This window comes from Mustela putorius, unplaced genomic scaffold, assembly GCF_011764305.1.
Source record: "Mustela putorius furo isolate JIRA1106 unplaced genomic scaffold, ASM1176430v1.1 tig00000129_pilon_pilon_pilon, whole genome shotgun sequence".
Lineage (NCBI taxonomy): Eukaryota > Metazoa > Chordata > Mammalia > Carnivora > Mustelidae > Mustela > Mustela putorius.
This window is the reverse complement of record NW_025421290.1, coordinates 7,418,536-7,432,169: the sequence shown is the minus strand read 5'-3', so window position 1 is coordinate 7,432,169 and position 13,634 is coordinate 7,418,536. Positions and strand designations below refer to the sequence as shown.

The window sequence follows — 13,634 nt, the reverse complement described above, 5'->3', positions numbered from 1 at the left end:
TTAATGTAATTGGGCTAGTGCTGTGTATCTAGGTTAGTATTTTGCTGTTTTTATTTAATATTACATGGGTGCTTTTTTCCCCTATGATTAATATTCTTCAAAATCATCATGGCTATGTATTTGGATGCATATACCATAATTTATTTAACTGTTTACCAACAAATAAGATCTGTCATTTCACTCTTTTCTTTTTGCTATAAAGAGTTTTTTAATTTATACATCTATCTGTGGAATTTAGACTGTTTAATGGGTATAGATTCCCAGTAGGAGGATAACTTTATGTTTTCTATAAGCTGTGTGTTATATGTGTTATTCATTTTTTAAAAATGGGGTTTTAGTGCTTGTCTAATGAATTACTATGAGATTTTTATGTATTAAGGATATTAGATTCTTGATATTTTGTTTCAGTTATTTTCCCCCAGTTTGGTTGTTAGCTTTAATAATTTTGTATTTAGCAGTTTAAAATTTGTTTTCAAATGTATTGATTTTGAGATTTATCCACTGATTTCAGTTATAGAAAATCTCTATCATCCTTATCAGTTAAAAGTCAGTTAGTAGTCACATATTTTCTTCTTGTTTTAATTTATATTTTCTTATACTAATTTATATTGTCTTCTTGCTTTGAATATTTTTCTTTTTTTAAATTTTGATAAAATACATGTAACAAAATTTACCACCTTAACTGATTCAGCATATAGTTCACTAGTGTCAAATATATTTACATTGTTGTACAGCTAATCTCCAGAATTTTTTTCATTTTGCAAAACCAAAACCCTGTCCCTGTTCAACAGCTCTCATTTCCCTATTTCCCTAGCCCCTGAAAGCCCCAATTCTACTTTATATCTCAGTGAGTCTGACTTGTCTCTTATTGTCTGGTTATTTCACTTAGCAGGATGTCTTTAAGATTGAGCCATGTTGTAGCACGTGTCAGAATTTCCTTGCTTTTAGGGGCCTATGGGTGGCACTGTTGGTTAAGCATCTGAGTCTCGGTTTGAGTTTAGATCTTGATTTGGGGTCATGAGATAAGGCTCTGAGCTTAGAGAGGCATCTGCTAGAGTTAATCTCTTTCCCTCTGCCCCTCCCTACTCTCTCTCTCTTGTTCTCTCTTCTCTCTCTCTTTAAAATAAATAAATATTTTTAAAAAAGGAATTTCCTTCTTTTTAAGGGATAAGTAAAATTACATTGTATGTATATAAAACATTTTATTTATCCATTCATCTGTTGACTAACATTTGGGTTGTTTTCACCTCTTGGCTATTGTGCATAATGCTTCTGTGAACATGGGTGAACATACTGTTTTCCCTAGTGGCTGTACCATTTTATATTCCCACCACTAGTATACAAGTGTTCTGACTTCTCCACATCCTCATCAACATTGTTATTTTCTGGTTTTTTGATACTAGCCATGCTCATGGGTGTGAGGTTTTGATTTGATTGTGGTTTTGATTTTTACTTTCCTGATAAATAGTGATACTGAGCATCTTTTTATGTGCTTGTTGGACATTTGTATCTCTTCTTTGGAGAAGTGTCTATTCAAATCCTATGCTCGTTTTTTAAGGAGGCTGTTGTTGTTGAGTTGCAGGAATTCTTTATTCTGTACCTTAGCATGCCTTTCTACTCTTGATTGTGTTCTTTGATTTTTTTTTCTTTTTTAAGTCTTTAACTATTTGGATATTTTTGTGCATGGTATGAGGTTAGGGGCCAACTTTATTTTGTCTGAATAGTTAACAGTTGTCCTTTTCTCATTCATTCTTTTTTTTTTTTTTGATTCCACTATCACCATATTAAATCCATGTCTGTATTTATGTGTGTCTCTGTGTATCTGTTTAAATATTTGAAAATAATAATAAATATTTTCTATTTTATTCACTTTTATTTCCCTGTCAATACCTAATCTATTCATTTTTTTAAAAAGATCTTTTTATTTGAGAGATAGAGAACGCAAGGTGAGGGGCAGAAGGAGAGAGAGACAAGGCAGCTGCATCCTGAGCGCACAGCCCAACATGGGGCTCTATTCCAGGACCCTGAGATCATGACCCGAGCTGAAATCAAGAGTTGGACACTTAACCGACTGAGCCACCCAGGCACACCACTCTAATTTATTAGTTTTATAATACATGTTGCAATATATAATTGGGTCAACTCTTTTGTTTGTCTTTTATACATTTTCTTATCTTTTTTTTTGCCTGTTGGCTCTTCCAGGTGAACTTTAATCATTTATACATATTGTCTAAACTTATTTGTGTTTCTGTTGCTTGTTTTATGCTTTCTTTGGTTAGTTTAGTCTATATGGAGAATGCTTCTTTTGGTTTTATTTTCCCCAGAGCCAGAGAAGATTTTTTTTTTTTTTTTAAGATTTTATTTATTATTTGACAGAGACACACATGGAGAGAGGGAACACAAGTAGGGGGAATAGGAGAGGGAGAAGCAGGCTTCCTACCAGGCAGGGAGCCCAATGTGGGGCTCAATTCCTGTGGGGCTCAATTCCGGGACCCTGGGATCATGACCTGAGCCGAAGGCAGGTGTTTAACAACTAAACCACCCAGGCGCCCCATAGAGAAGATAGTCTTTAAAAAAAAACAAACAAAAATATTGGAATCAATAAAATTAAAGACCATTTTAATGATTTTTGACTCCTTCTGTGGAAGATGAGAGTGCTTTTAATTTCTTCTGTCATTTTTTTTTCTTTATATGGACCTCTATAGTCTTGTATTATAGATTCAAATTATCAGTATTACTGAACTTCAGTATTTTTGCTTTCTCTTTCAAAAATGTTTTTGCATTTATTGTTCCAACATTTTATTATGAAAATTTTCAAACATACAGCAAAGTTGAAAGATTTTATAGTGAACATCCATATACCTACCGTCTAGATTCTTCTATTGGCATTTAACCTGTACTTGCTTGATTTAGCACATACCTGTGCATCTGTCCATCCTTCCACCTGTCAATTAATCCATCTTATTTTTGGAGCATTTCAATTTAATGTTTTTTCATTCAGCTTTGAAACAGCACATACAGCAATTAATTGTTAGTTTTACATAACATCATAGACTATAGTGTTCCTTTAATATCACAACTTCTCTATTTTTAGACTCTATTTTTTCTAACTTTATAGGAATGGCTTTCAGTAAGTAGTAAAGGAAGAGTACACAGGGGTTTGTTTTTTTCTAACCAGTACTATTGTTATAATGTTATTCTCTTGCCTTCCCATATGGATAACTTCTTGAATTGACTGTGTAACAAAACCTTTAGTGTTTTTTTTTTCATCACAGATTAGCTGTTTGTATTTATCTAGAAAACCTGCCCCCTTGTTTTTCTCTAATTTAAGATGAATTTCAAATTCTGAATAAAATCTTTTAAGGATATTTTTCTGGGAAGAGTATCCCCATGTAGCATCATATCTATAGATAACAGATACTGTTAACTAGTTATTAAATTCTGCTTTCTACAAATTTCTTTCTAGCAGTTGTTCCCCTCTATGTTGTCTTCAAAATATTTTATTTTTTTTTAAAAGATTTTATTTATTTATTTGACAGAGAGAGATCATAAGTAGGCAGAGAGGTCAGGCAGAGAGAGAGAGGGGGGAAAGCCGTCTCCCTGCTGAGCAGAGAGCCTGATGCAGGGCTCGATCCCAGTCCCGGAAATCATGACCTGAGCTAAGGCAGAGGCTTAACACACTGAGCCACCCAGGCAGCCCTTCAAAATCTTTTAAAATAAAAGGCAAAAGAACTTACTAGAAGGAAATAATAAGAATGTGAATGCGTGTTCTGTGGCTTCCCGTCTTAAAAGGCAAAATCCTAGAGAGGACAGCTTTTTCATTTGTATTCTCTTTATGAAAAATTGTGAAGTGAATGAGTCTGTGTCTTACTCCTTTGTCTTTGCCTTTCTAATGTTTTTGCTTCTACCCATTGACTTTTTCTTCCTAGCTACCGCAGGTGCTTGGTGCCCTGAGCTGGGCACCTTCCAAAAAGAATTAAGGCTTTCAGATAATAAAAAGCACAAATACAATAAAATCATTAAAACAAGAGTAAGAGTTAAGCCATAAAAGATCAGGGGATAATTGTATAGAATATTTAGAAAACACTGCAGTTGATCATAAAACTTAACCTTAGGCAATCTGGCAGCAATCGGAAATAGAAAGATGAAATTTTTGCTTTCTTATCATCATTATATAATAAATGGCAATAAAAAACTTTTCCCTGATTGTAATTGCTGAGAGGGATTTTTCATATTTCTTTTAATGTAAAAGATATAGGGAACAATATACTTTGATCATTTATATAAATGATAAGATTTACACATAATTATCTCTTAACAAAAATCAAAAGTATAGGGGCACCTGGGTGGCTCAGTTAGTGAAGTGTCTGACTCTTGTTTTTGGCTCAGATAATGATCTCAGGGTTGTGAGATCTAGCCCTTAGTGGGGCTCTGTGCTCAGCAGGGATTCAGCTTAAGATTCTCTCCCATTTCCACCCCTCCCTGTGTACGTGTTCAAGCTTGTACTCTCTCTCTTCCTCCTCCCTCTTCCTCCTCCTCCCTCCTTCCGTCCCTCCCAAATGAATAAGTCTTTAAAAAATAAGTCAAAAGTATAATGTTAAACAACGTAGAGATTGTTCCAGTGTGCCTGAATGATGTAATCTGGATAGGATGCCTTTTGTTATTTCACTAGATTGATTGTTCTCAGACTTTTTCAGTCAGATATTAGATTTTCTTCTTTTTGTTGTTTTTGGTTTTTGCAGATATTCATGTGATAGTTACTGGACTTTCAACATCTATTGAATGAGAATATGTATAACAATAAAAGGCTTTTATGAATTGACTACATTTTTATGTACAAATGAATTTTATTCACAAGAGCTGACTACTAACATTTACTGAGCACTTATTTTATATCAGATATTTGTTTATTGTTCATGTAGATTCTAATGATTTAAAGATTATGTGGTTATCATGAGGGCTGAAGTGTCTCCTTTGTCTAATTTGTATGTGCCAGGTCTCTTTACATGAAAGATACTTTTTTTCCCCCTTTGTAATTAGTAAGTATCTTTTGGGGGTAGAATTTAAAGCTCTGTAAATGTCCTGTTTCTCATTATACTTTTGCATTCCAGTTTTAGAATTCATTGCTTGAAAGAGCTAGAACTATGATGGTTGCCAAGTGGAAAATTTCTAACTCCCTATTCATTCTATATATGTACTAATACATTTCACATACTACTGTAAGAGCTTTTCCTTCTCATTGTTTATTTTTCAGTATAGACACCTGAGTCCTTATTTTATTCCGTGGGTTATAATTAGTTGCTGTCACACCCCTTCAGTCCGACTCCTTTGTCCTTTTGACAAGTTTCCATCTTTTTTGGGGTATGTCTTTTTGGTACAAAATGTTCCCAGTCCCATTCCTAGAATCAGCCATTTCTCAACCAAGGGTCTAAGTTCCTTTTAGTGGGACATGGAATTTAGAAACCAAAATCTAGGGATTAGGAGTGTTTTTAGTTACTGGAGTGTTCTTGCTTTTCAACTCTTGTTGGTAGAGCTAAAAAAAAATAGATATATGTGTAGTATATGTATATGTGTGTGTGTATATAAATGTAACAATTCAGTAACATGACAGTGGGGAAAAAAGCAGTATTGCTAAGTTAATGTATTTATTTTATGCAGTTAAAACATGTTTATAGATACACAACTAAATATTGGAGGTCACCATTAATATTATATCACAAATATATTTATTGTGATTTAAGAACATTCTTATTTAGATTAAATGATTTTTTTCTTATACTTGGGGTTGCAGTATATTCTGACATATATGTAGTTTTCACCAAGGAGGAGAGTATGTCTGGTTTTTAAATGTTCAGAGGAAAACTGACAGTCTTGTTTGGTGGAAATGGATGTGTATCTGAGGTCTAGAGTATGTATGTATGTATGTATGTATGTATGTAAGTATGTATTTATCAAGGTCTGTAGTTTTAAATATTTCCATTGCAGAAGTAGCAAGATATATGATGAGCCTTTTAAGAAACATATTCATGGGGTGCCTGGATGGCTCAGTGGGTTAAAGCCTCTGCCTTCGGCTCAGGTCATGATCCCAGCGTCCTGGGATCGAGCCCCACATCTGGCTCTCTGCTCAGCAGGAAGCTTGCTTCCCCCTCTCTCTCTGCCTGCCTCTCTGCCTACTTGTGATCTCTGTCAAATGAATAAATCAAATATTTCAAAGAAAAAAAAAAAACAACATATTCAAGGGGTGCCTGGGTGGCTCCGTTGGTTAAGTGTCTTCCTTTGGTTCAGATTATGACCTTGGGGTCCTGGGATCAGGCCTCATATTGGGCTCCCTCTCAGTGGGCAGCCTGTTTCTCCCTTTCCCTCTGCTCCTCTCCCCCATTTGTGCCTCTCTCAAATGAATAAATAAAATATTTTTAAAAAAAGAAACATATTAATGAGTAGAGAGGCTTCTGTATGAGGAAATTATATGGACATAGTATAATTTTCCACTGTTATTTATCAAAAAAAAAAAAAAAAGAAGAAGCTGAAACAGATTCTGTCATTGTTTTAGATAATGATCATCAATTACTGACCAGAATTTAGTTCTGTTTTCTCTTAGAAATAAAAGTATAGACAGTCAGTTCTAATAGTTTACTTTTCTTCTTTCTTTCCCTCTCTCTCTTTTTTTTTTTTTTTTTTTTTGTTTTGAGGGGGCAGGCAGAGGAAGAGGGAGAGAGAGAATCTTAAGCAGGCTCCATGCCCAGCACTGAGCCTGATGCAGGCCTCAGTCTCAACAACTCCAAAAATCAGGACCTGAACTAAAACCGAGATTGGATGCTTAACTGACTGAGCCATCCAGGCGTCTTTTTGTTTATTTTTTTTTAAATGAATCTTTTCTGCTTTGATGTAACACAGGCTGAAGAAAATATTTTCACAGGGTAATAGTTTCTCATGAAATTCATGGTTATAAATGAGCCCTCAATGTTGCTTACTGGCTGACTGTGCCACTTTAGTAACCTGGCTTTGCTACAGTGTTTCTTAATCTTGTGGAAAGTATCTATCCTTTTAAAAGAATACAGCCTTGTGGTTACCAGATGCTAACAGTGCTGATGCTCACACCATGAGCACAGTATTTACTACTTAGGTGCAGAACTTTTGGGTTCAGCATGTCCAGAGTACTAGATGCTTTAGCACTCAGTTCTTTTGTCCTCAGTTTTCTGTTTGAACTGCCATGAACCTTCCTTCCATGCAGTGCTGCACTACCATTTAGCCTTCATGTTGCAAGAATACGTCATTTATATAAGTTTACCTCTGTTCTCTCATTAGTCTATGAGTGTTTAATTCAGACTTGTTTCTTGGTCATAAAATAGTCATTAACATGATCCAAAATATAATATTATTTACAAAAACATATTCAGAAAGCTACAGAAATAAATTATTTCTTACAAATAAGTAAGAAATTATTATTACAGATAACAAATTATCTGTATCCTAACAAATGAAAAAAGATACACAAATTAAAGTTCAAAGATAACAAAAACACATTACAGAAAATAGGGGAAATATAAAGACACAAATCCCTCATAATTGCAGAATCCTAACATAGATACTGTTAAAGGCCTAGAATTACTAGTCTTCTATTTTTTCTGTACATGTAAGCACTTCTAGATTTTGGGATGATAATGTTTTCATCATTTCACATACACTTCTCTTTCCAGGCTATGTGTAGGACAGCTGTTTCAATTACCTTACCTTAGGAGTAAATTAAAAAGCAACAAATATTTATTCAGTAACTCTGTATGATTAGAATGCTATAAATTTGACAAATCACATTTAGAGTATGTTTGTTTAGGGAACCATAATTGCATTATATCAATTTACATTTCTCTAGTAATCAAATGTCATAAAAAGAACATAGATTTATTTTAGAACTACTAAGTTATATAAGATCTACCTGTAAAAATTTATCTTTATAATTAATAGTAAATTACAGCCATTTATAAGTCTGTTCATCAGTTATATAGCCCACATAATTTTAAAGGTTTCAGAGTTTTGTCTTGTCTATGTATTTATAGTGAAAGAAGATTTCACTGAAGCAGGAAACTGCCTAAAAGGATATGTTATCACTGGAATTTATTCTGAAGAAGATGTTTTAATACTGTAAGTTTATTTGGTCTTCTAATTTTAGAGAGGAAGAAGTTTGCAAGATAATATGTTGTTTGTCTTTACACAGTTGATGAAGGAAAATAGGTCAGCAATATACCTAAATTTTTAATTTTCTTCAAAGAAGATCTGGGAAGTACCACCTGCATATTTAGAATTTTTAGTTATTCTTTTGCTTTAGGCTAGAGTCCCCATAGGGGTGACCTTGGATTCATGCTATTTCACCTTTTTATAAAAATTTTCCTCTTTGGGTTCTCTTACCTGCAGTTTTGGTTCTTTGGAATTATCAAAGTTTTGGGAATTTTACATCTTGAGTGTCTGGGTTTTGATTTGCCACCAAGGTATGTATAAGTATCAGAATTTTCTCATTCAGTTTTAAGTGATATAACTATACCTGATAGTGCCACCTAATTTTAAGTTATTGCAAACATACACTTAATCAGTGCTTTTTTTAACCACATAAGTTGCTTTATTTGTAGAGTGTGGGACTCCTATGAACTACCAGATATTTCAGTTGGTTCAGAATGAAGGACTGAATCGAAAATTTGGAGATTAGTAATGCATACACAATACATACAGTAATACATGTACATCACATTCTGCATTAATGGCTTATCTTCAGGTGCAAGTGGAGTTGATAAGTCCCAATAATTTGTCTTGCTTACCTCCTGACTGTAATATTCCTAATTGTGATTTGAGCTTACATCTTTCATCCTGAACACTGGTGACATATGCCCTTCGTGATTAAGCTCTCTTTCTATCCATGAAAGCAGTAACTTGTGAAGTAAATCCTGAACTCTAGATCTTTAGAAAATATGAAGCCTATTCACCTGACATAAGGAAGTCACCCACTGTCTTGTACTCTGCTGTCATTGTGCATTTAACTGTGGTCCAAGAGGTGGGCCAGTAGTTTTCAGAGCATGTTTTATTGGTAACCAACTGATCACCTAAGAGAGTCTTCCAGGTAATTTGAAGACAGGAACCTCTACTAATGTTTATGTATTATAACATCTATACTTTGTTTTACCATCAATTGAGATTTTACATGATATATATGTGACTACCTCACTGGTTGTTTCACACCAAGCATTTTTTTCTATTTAATTTAGTGATTCCCCTCATTTGTTAGCAAAAGTAGTGGTAAGAAGTGGCAGATTGAGGCTTTGTCGCAGTGGAGAGAGCATAGACTTTGTATGAGGGGCACCTTGGTTTAAAGCCTAGCTGTGCCATTTATCACTCTCTGAGTCCTGGTGGCCTTCTCTATCAAGTGCAGGTAATAGTGGTCTCATGTAGGGCTATTGAGGGTTAAATGAAAACTAAAGGTGCCTGAAAGAGTGCTTGGAAAATAGTAGGTTTCTAGTAAATGCTTGTCTCCTGCTCAGCAGTCTGGTGAGCAGTCCAGAAAGGTCGATAACCATGCAGCATGTTCCTAATCCTGTTTAGACATTTTCTTGTTGGGTAAGTTGTCTGGAGAAAAAAAAAATCTGGCTAGGTTTTTATCTGTTGCTTTCTTTTAATCTAGGTTGTCAAGGCTCCTGCACTTCCTCAGATAGCCTCATACAGAAGTTAAGTTTGCCAGGAAATCGAGTTCATTTTTTTCTCTAGTAATAGGGCTTCCCCATTTGCTACCTCCCACTCTGACCTCCCGGACTAATTGTTTATGTTTTTGATGACTTGCTATATTTTATTGGAGATCTTAATACTACATTTCTTCATAGGTCAAATAAATATGCTGCAACCCTTCCAGCCCTGCTGCTGGCCAGACACAAAGAAGGCAAAATAGAGAGCATTCCATTAGCTAACTCCCCTGCACAAGACATAGTTCAAATAATAACAAATGCATTACTGGAAACATTTGTGAGTATATTTTATAATACGGATATTATTTAAAATAGGAAAATCTAGACCAGTTAAAAATAGTCTGTTTTAATACACCATTTTCCAGCTGTTGTTGGCACAGGGCATGATGTCTTGTGAGCTGAAGATTCATTGGATTGCTGTTTTAGTCTTCACTCTTTATGCACACAGCTTCTGTAGTCCACTGCCAACAGTTGACATGTCTTTGGATTATTTTTACTGCTGAGACTAGTGTAGCTGATGACCAGTTGAAGGAAGTACTTAAAACTAGGCTGAAACTTGGTGCATATATAAAGCACGTGGATTCTACTCAGCTTCAGATCCTTGCTTGATTCCTTGCTGGCTCTTTCTTAACTTCTCTCTGCCTCACTTGCCATCGGTGTAAAATGCAGGTGGTCGTCGTAGCACCTGCTGCAGAGACTTAATTGTGAAGACTAAGTGAGACAGGTATATGGTGTTATGTGTCATATTTGGACCCTGGTGAGCATTCAACAACTGTTAGCTAGTATTCTTACTACACAGTTTTGAACAAAATAGTATCTTATGAAAAGCCTTTTCCACTGCTTCCTTTGAAAATAGTGAACTCAAGGGCACAACAGTTGTAACCTATATTTCTCAGTTTCTGTTGTTTTTGTATTTATATTAAACATAGCTGGAATATTGTAAATATATACTTTTCTGCATTTCTTTTTTTTTTTTTAATTTTCAAAGATTTATTTATTTGACAGAGAGAGATCACATACAACTAGGCAGAGAGAGAGGAGGAAACAGGCTTCCTGCCGAGCAGAGAGCCTGATGCGGAACTCAATCCCAGGACCCCAAGATCATGACCTGAGCTGAAGGCAGAGGCTTAACCCATGAGCCACCCAGGCGCCCTACTTTTCTGCATTTCTAAAGTGACATAAGAGGCATTACTATCAGCGATAAATACTGAATGAATATCCTCCTGTTATGTTTTTTGCCATGATGATCTAAATAACATTATATTTTAGGCTCAGATTAATAGCTGTAGTCTTTATTAAATCTTTTTGTGATCCTGGTTCTGTTCCCTCCCTTCTTCCCATTAAAGTTACAGGTTATAATTAGTCAAATCATTAATATTTTCAGGATGTAGGTTTCCAAATTATTAAGGTGACATTTTTGTATTTAATGACATGTTATTAAATGAATATTTCCTTAGCCATATACATAGTATAATATTTTTGGAATTATTATAAGCCTTTGCCTTCTTTCTCCCAGATAATACAGAGAACTGTTAAGAGAAGAAAATTGGAATCAACCATAACCTCCTTGACCAAATTTAAATGGAAGAAATATTTTCCCAAACTTTAAAAAAAAAATTCCATGTGTATCTATGATTTTCTTTTTATATTAAGGCATCTATCCACCAAGAAATGAAGATATACATACTGTTTTTTTTAAATATCTGTATAATATTCTGTTGCACTGAAAAAACCAAAAACTTATTTAATTTCCTGTTGGTGAATATTTAAGTTGTCTTTAGTTTTGTTTTACTCGGGGACTAGACTTGTTTGTAATCTTTGGGTGTTTCCATGATTACATACTCATGGTAAATTCACACGATTCAAATTGCTAGTCCAAAGGGCATGCACATGTTTAAGGCTGCTGATACTTGTTCCTGTTGTGCCTGAGAGGAGATTGGAACATTTTGCTCTTTCATCTGTGCTTGACTGATGGATAAAACATTTTTATTTTTTTTAAATTTATTTTGTATTATTTTTATTTTTTGTATGTATGTATGTATGTATGTATGTATTTATTTATTTATGGTATCTGTGATATCCTTTAAGGCTGAGAAACTTGGGGGCAAATGTAACTATCAGAGATACTCTGTTCGTAAGTTAAGCATTGGGGCAGTGTTTCCAGTTTATAGTGTTTGGGTTTACAGTGTTGGACTAAAAAACCAACAGCTGTAATAAAAATTGTTTTGCTTTTAGTTTATGACCTTCCCATAAATTCTGAAGCCCTCAAGTGGTTATTAAATGTCTTAAAGCTGCCCTGTGTTGGAGATTTAAGTCTAGAGTATGTAGCTGCCAGCCAGCCAGCTGCAAGCTTATCTCCTGACCTGCACTAAGATGCTAGAAAGACTTTGGTTTCTTCATCTGGATAGGAAGCAGAAATGGGTGACCAGATAGTTATTTTTTTGTATGGTATCCAGTTTTTATTTTAATGAACGTGATGATAAATTAGCCTAGGTAAATAATGCTCAAATCTGAAATACACAATAATGAACTACATAAGCAATCATCTATCCAAGGCTGTCACATTTAAATATAGTTTAATAACACTTGACTCAGATATGTTAAGTTCCTTTAACTATGCTTTTAATATGGATAAGTTATAGCTTCTTGTATACTGATAGCCAAAGGACACCTTCCAATTACCATGTTTGATGACCTTTTCTATAAGTAGCAATCAAAGTTATTAACAATGGTTTTTCTTTTCAAAATCTCTTTTCCGCTGGCTTTTGCAATCCAGTCCTCCTTCAACCATCTCGCCACTCTAGAATTCCATCTTCAACCTTCAGTGTTTTTCTTCTTTCTGTTATTCTTTCTTTGGGAAATTTTATCCATACCCATAATTTTTACCATCATTATACCTACTGATGATTCCTAAATCTGAGTTTCTGATCTTTTCACCTCAACTCACAGAATTCTTGGGTCTTTCTTCCCTAAATGCCTCTCACCGGTCTGTTCTTTCACAGATTTGTATTCTAGTTAGTCATCTTTCTAAAACAGGCATAACCATGTCACTCATTTGATACAAGATCTTCTCAGAATTTGTGGGAGCTAGAACACCTATCAAGGCATTTTCCCATCTGGTCTTACAGCCACATTTGCCTCTTGCATGCCGAAGTCTGGCCGACTTCACTCCCACTGTTCCCAGATGGTATGAATGCTTTCACACCTCTCTGCCTAGCCCCATGAAGCTCCCTATATCTGGAATCCCAGCTCTAGCACATACCTTCTTCGGTCAAGATCTTATTTCTTGCCCAAGACCATATCAAATGTCACTTCCAAAATCATCCATGGGCTCCCCTACTTGTTTTTTTTTTCCACTTAATTTTATTGTCATACATTTAATTTTCTTGGATCACAGCAGTTTATCTACCTGTCTGCTCCTTTAGAGTAGGAACTCTTTGAGGGCAGGGAAAGTGTGTTACTTCTTTCTGATTCAGTATGCAGCATAACATTGTGAACTTTGTAGTGGGGGTTCCATCTCCCCTAATGTTTCAGATCTGTTCTGCTGGCCTGGTGAAATCTGTCAATTTTAGGAAGGGGATATAACCCGTGTAGAAGATTTAAGATAATAATTAATATGAGAAGACCACTTGGGGAAATTTGGAGAAGAGGGGATCTAAGATTTAAGTCATGAAAGAGGAAGGTCTGAGAAGAGGATTTCGAGTGTGAAAGAGTAAGAATTAGAAGAAAAGTGAGAATTTGCAAAGTGGCTTCGAGAACTAAATAAGGAAAAGTACATACCAGAGTTTGGTATTTGAGCTTTGCCTGAACAGAAATGAAACTGAAATTTTTATTGTTTAAACATGTTTTTTGATTATATTAATTATGCTAAAATCATAATATTGAAACAAAATAAGATTTTTATTTTAAGTA

General features: G+C 34.8%; 1 protein-coding gene across 5 annotated transcripts in view; it reads left to right on the top strand.

Annotated features, from left to right (window-relative positions):
- Nucleotides 1-13,634, top strand: part of TXNDC16 (thioredoxin domain containing 16) — a 106,593-nt gene that overhangs the window by 74,020 nt on the left and 18,939 nt on the right. For all 5 annotated transcript variants that reach the window (XM_004738789.3, XM_004738788.3, XM_004738787.3 and 2 more), the window contains 2 exons: nt 8,055-8,139; nt 9,861-9,999. In XM_004738789.3, the coding sequence (XP_004738846.1) occupies nt 8,055-8,139; nt 9,861-9,999 (224 nt within the window). The remainder of the gene's footprint in view (nt 1-8,054; nt 8,140-9,860; nt 10,000-13,634) is intronic.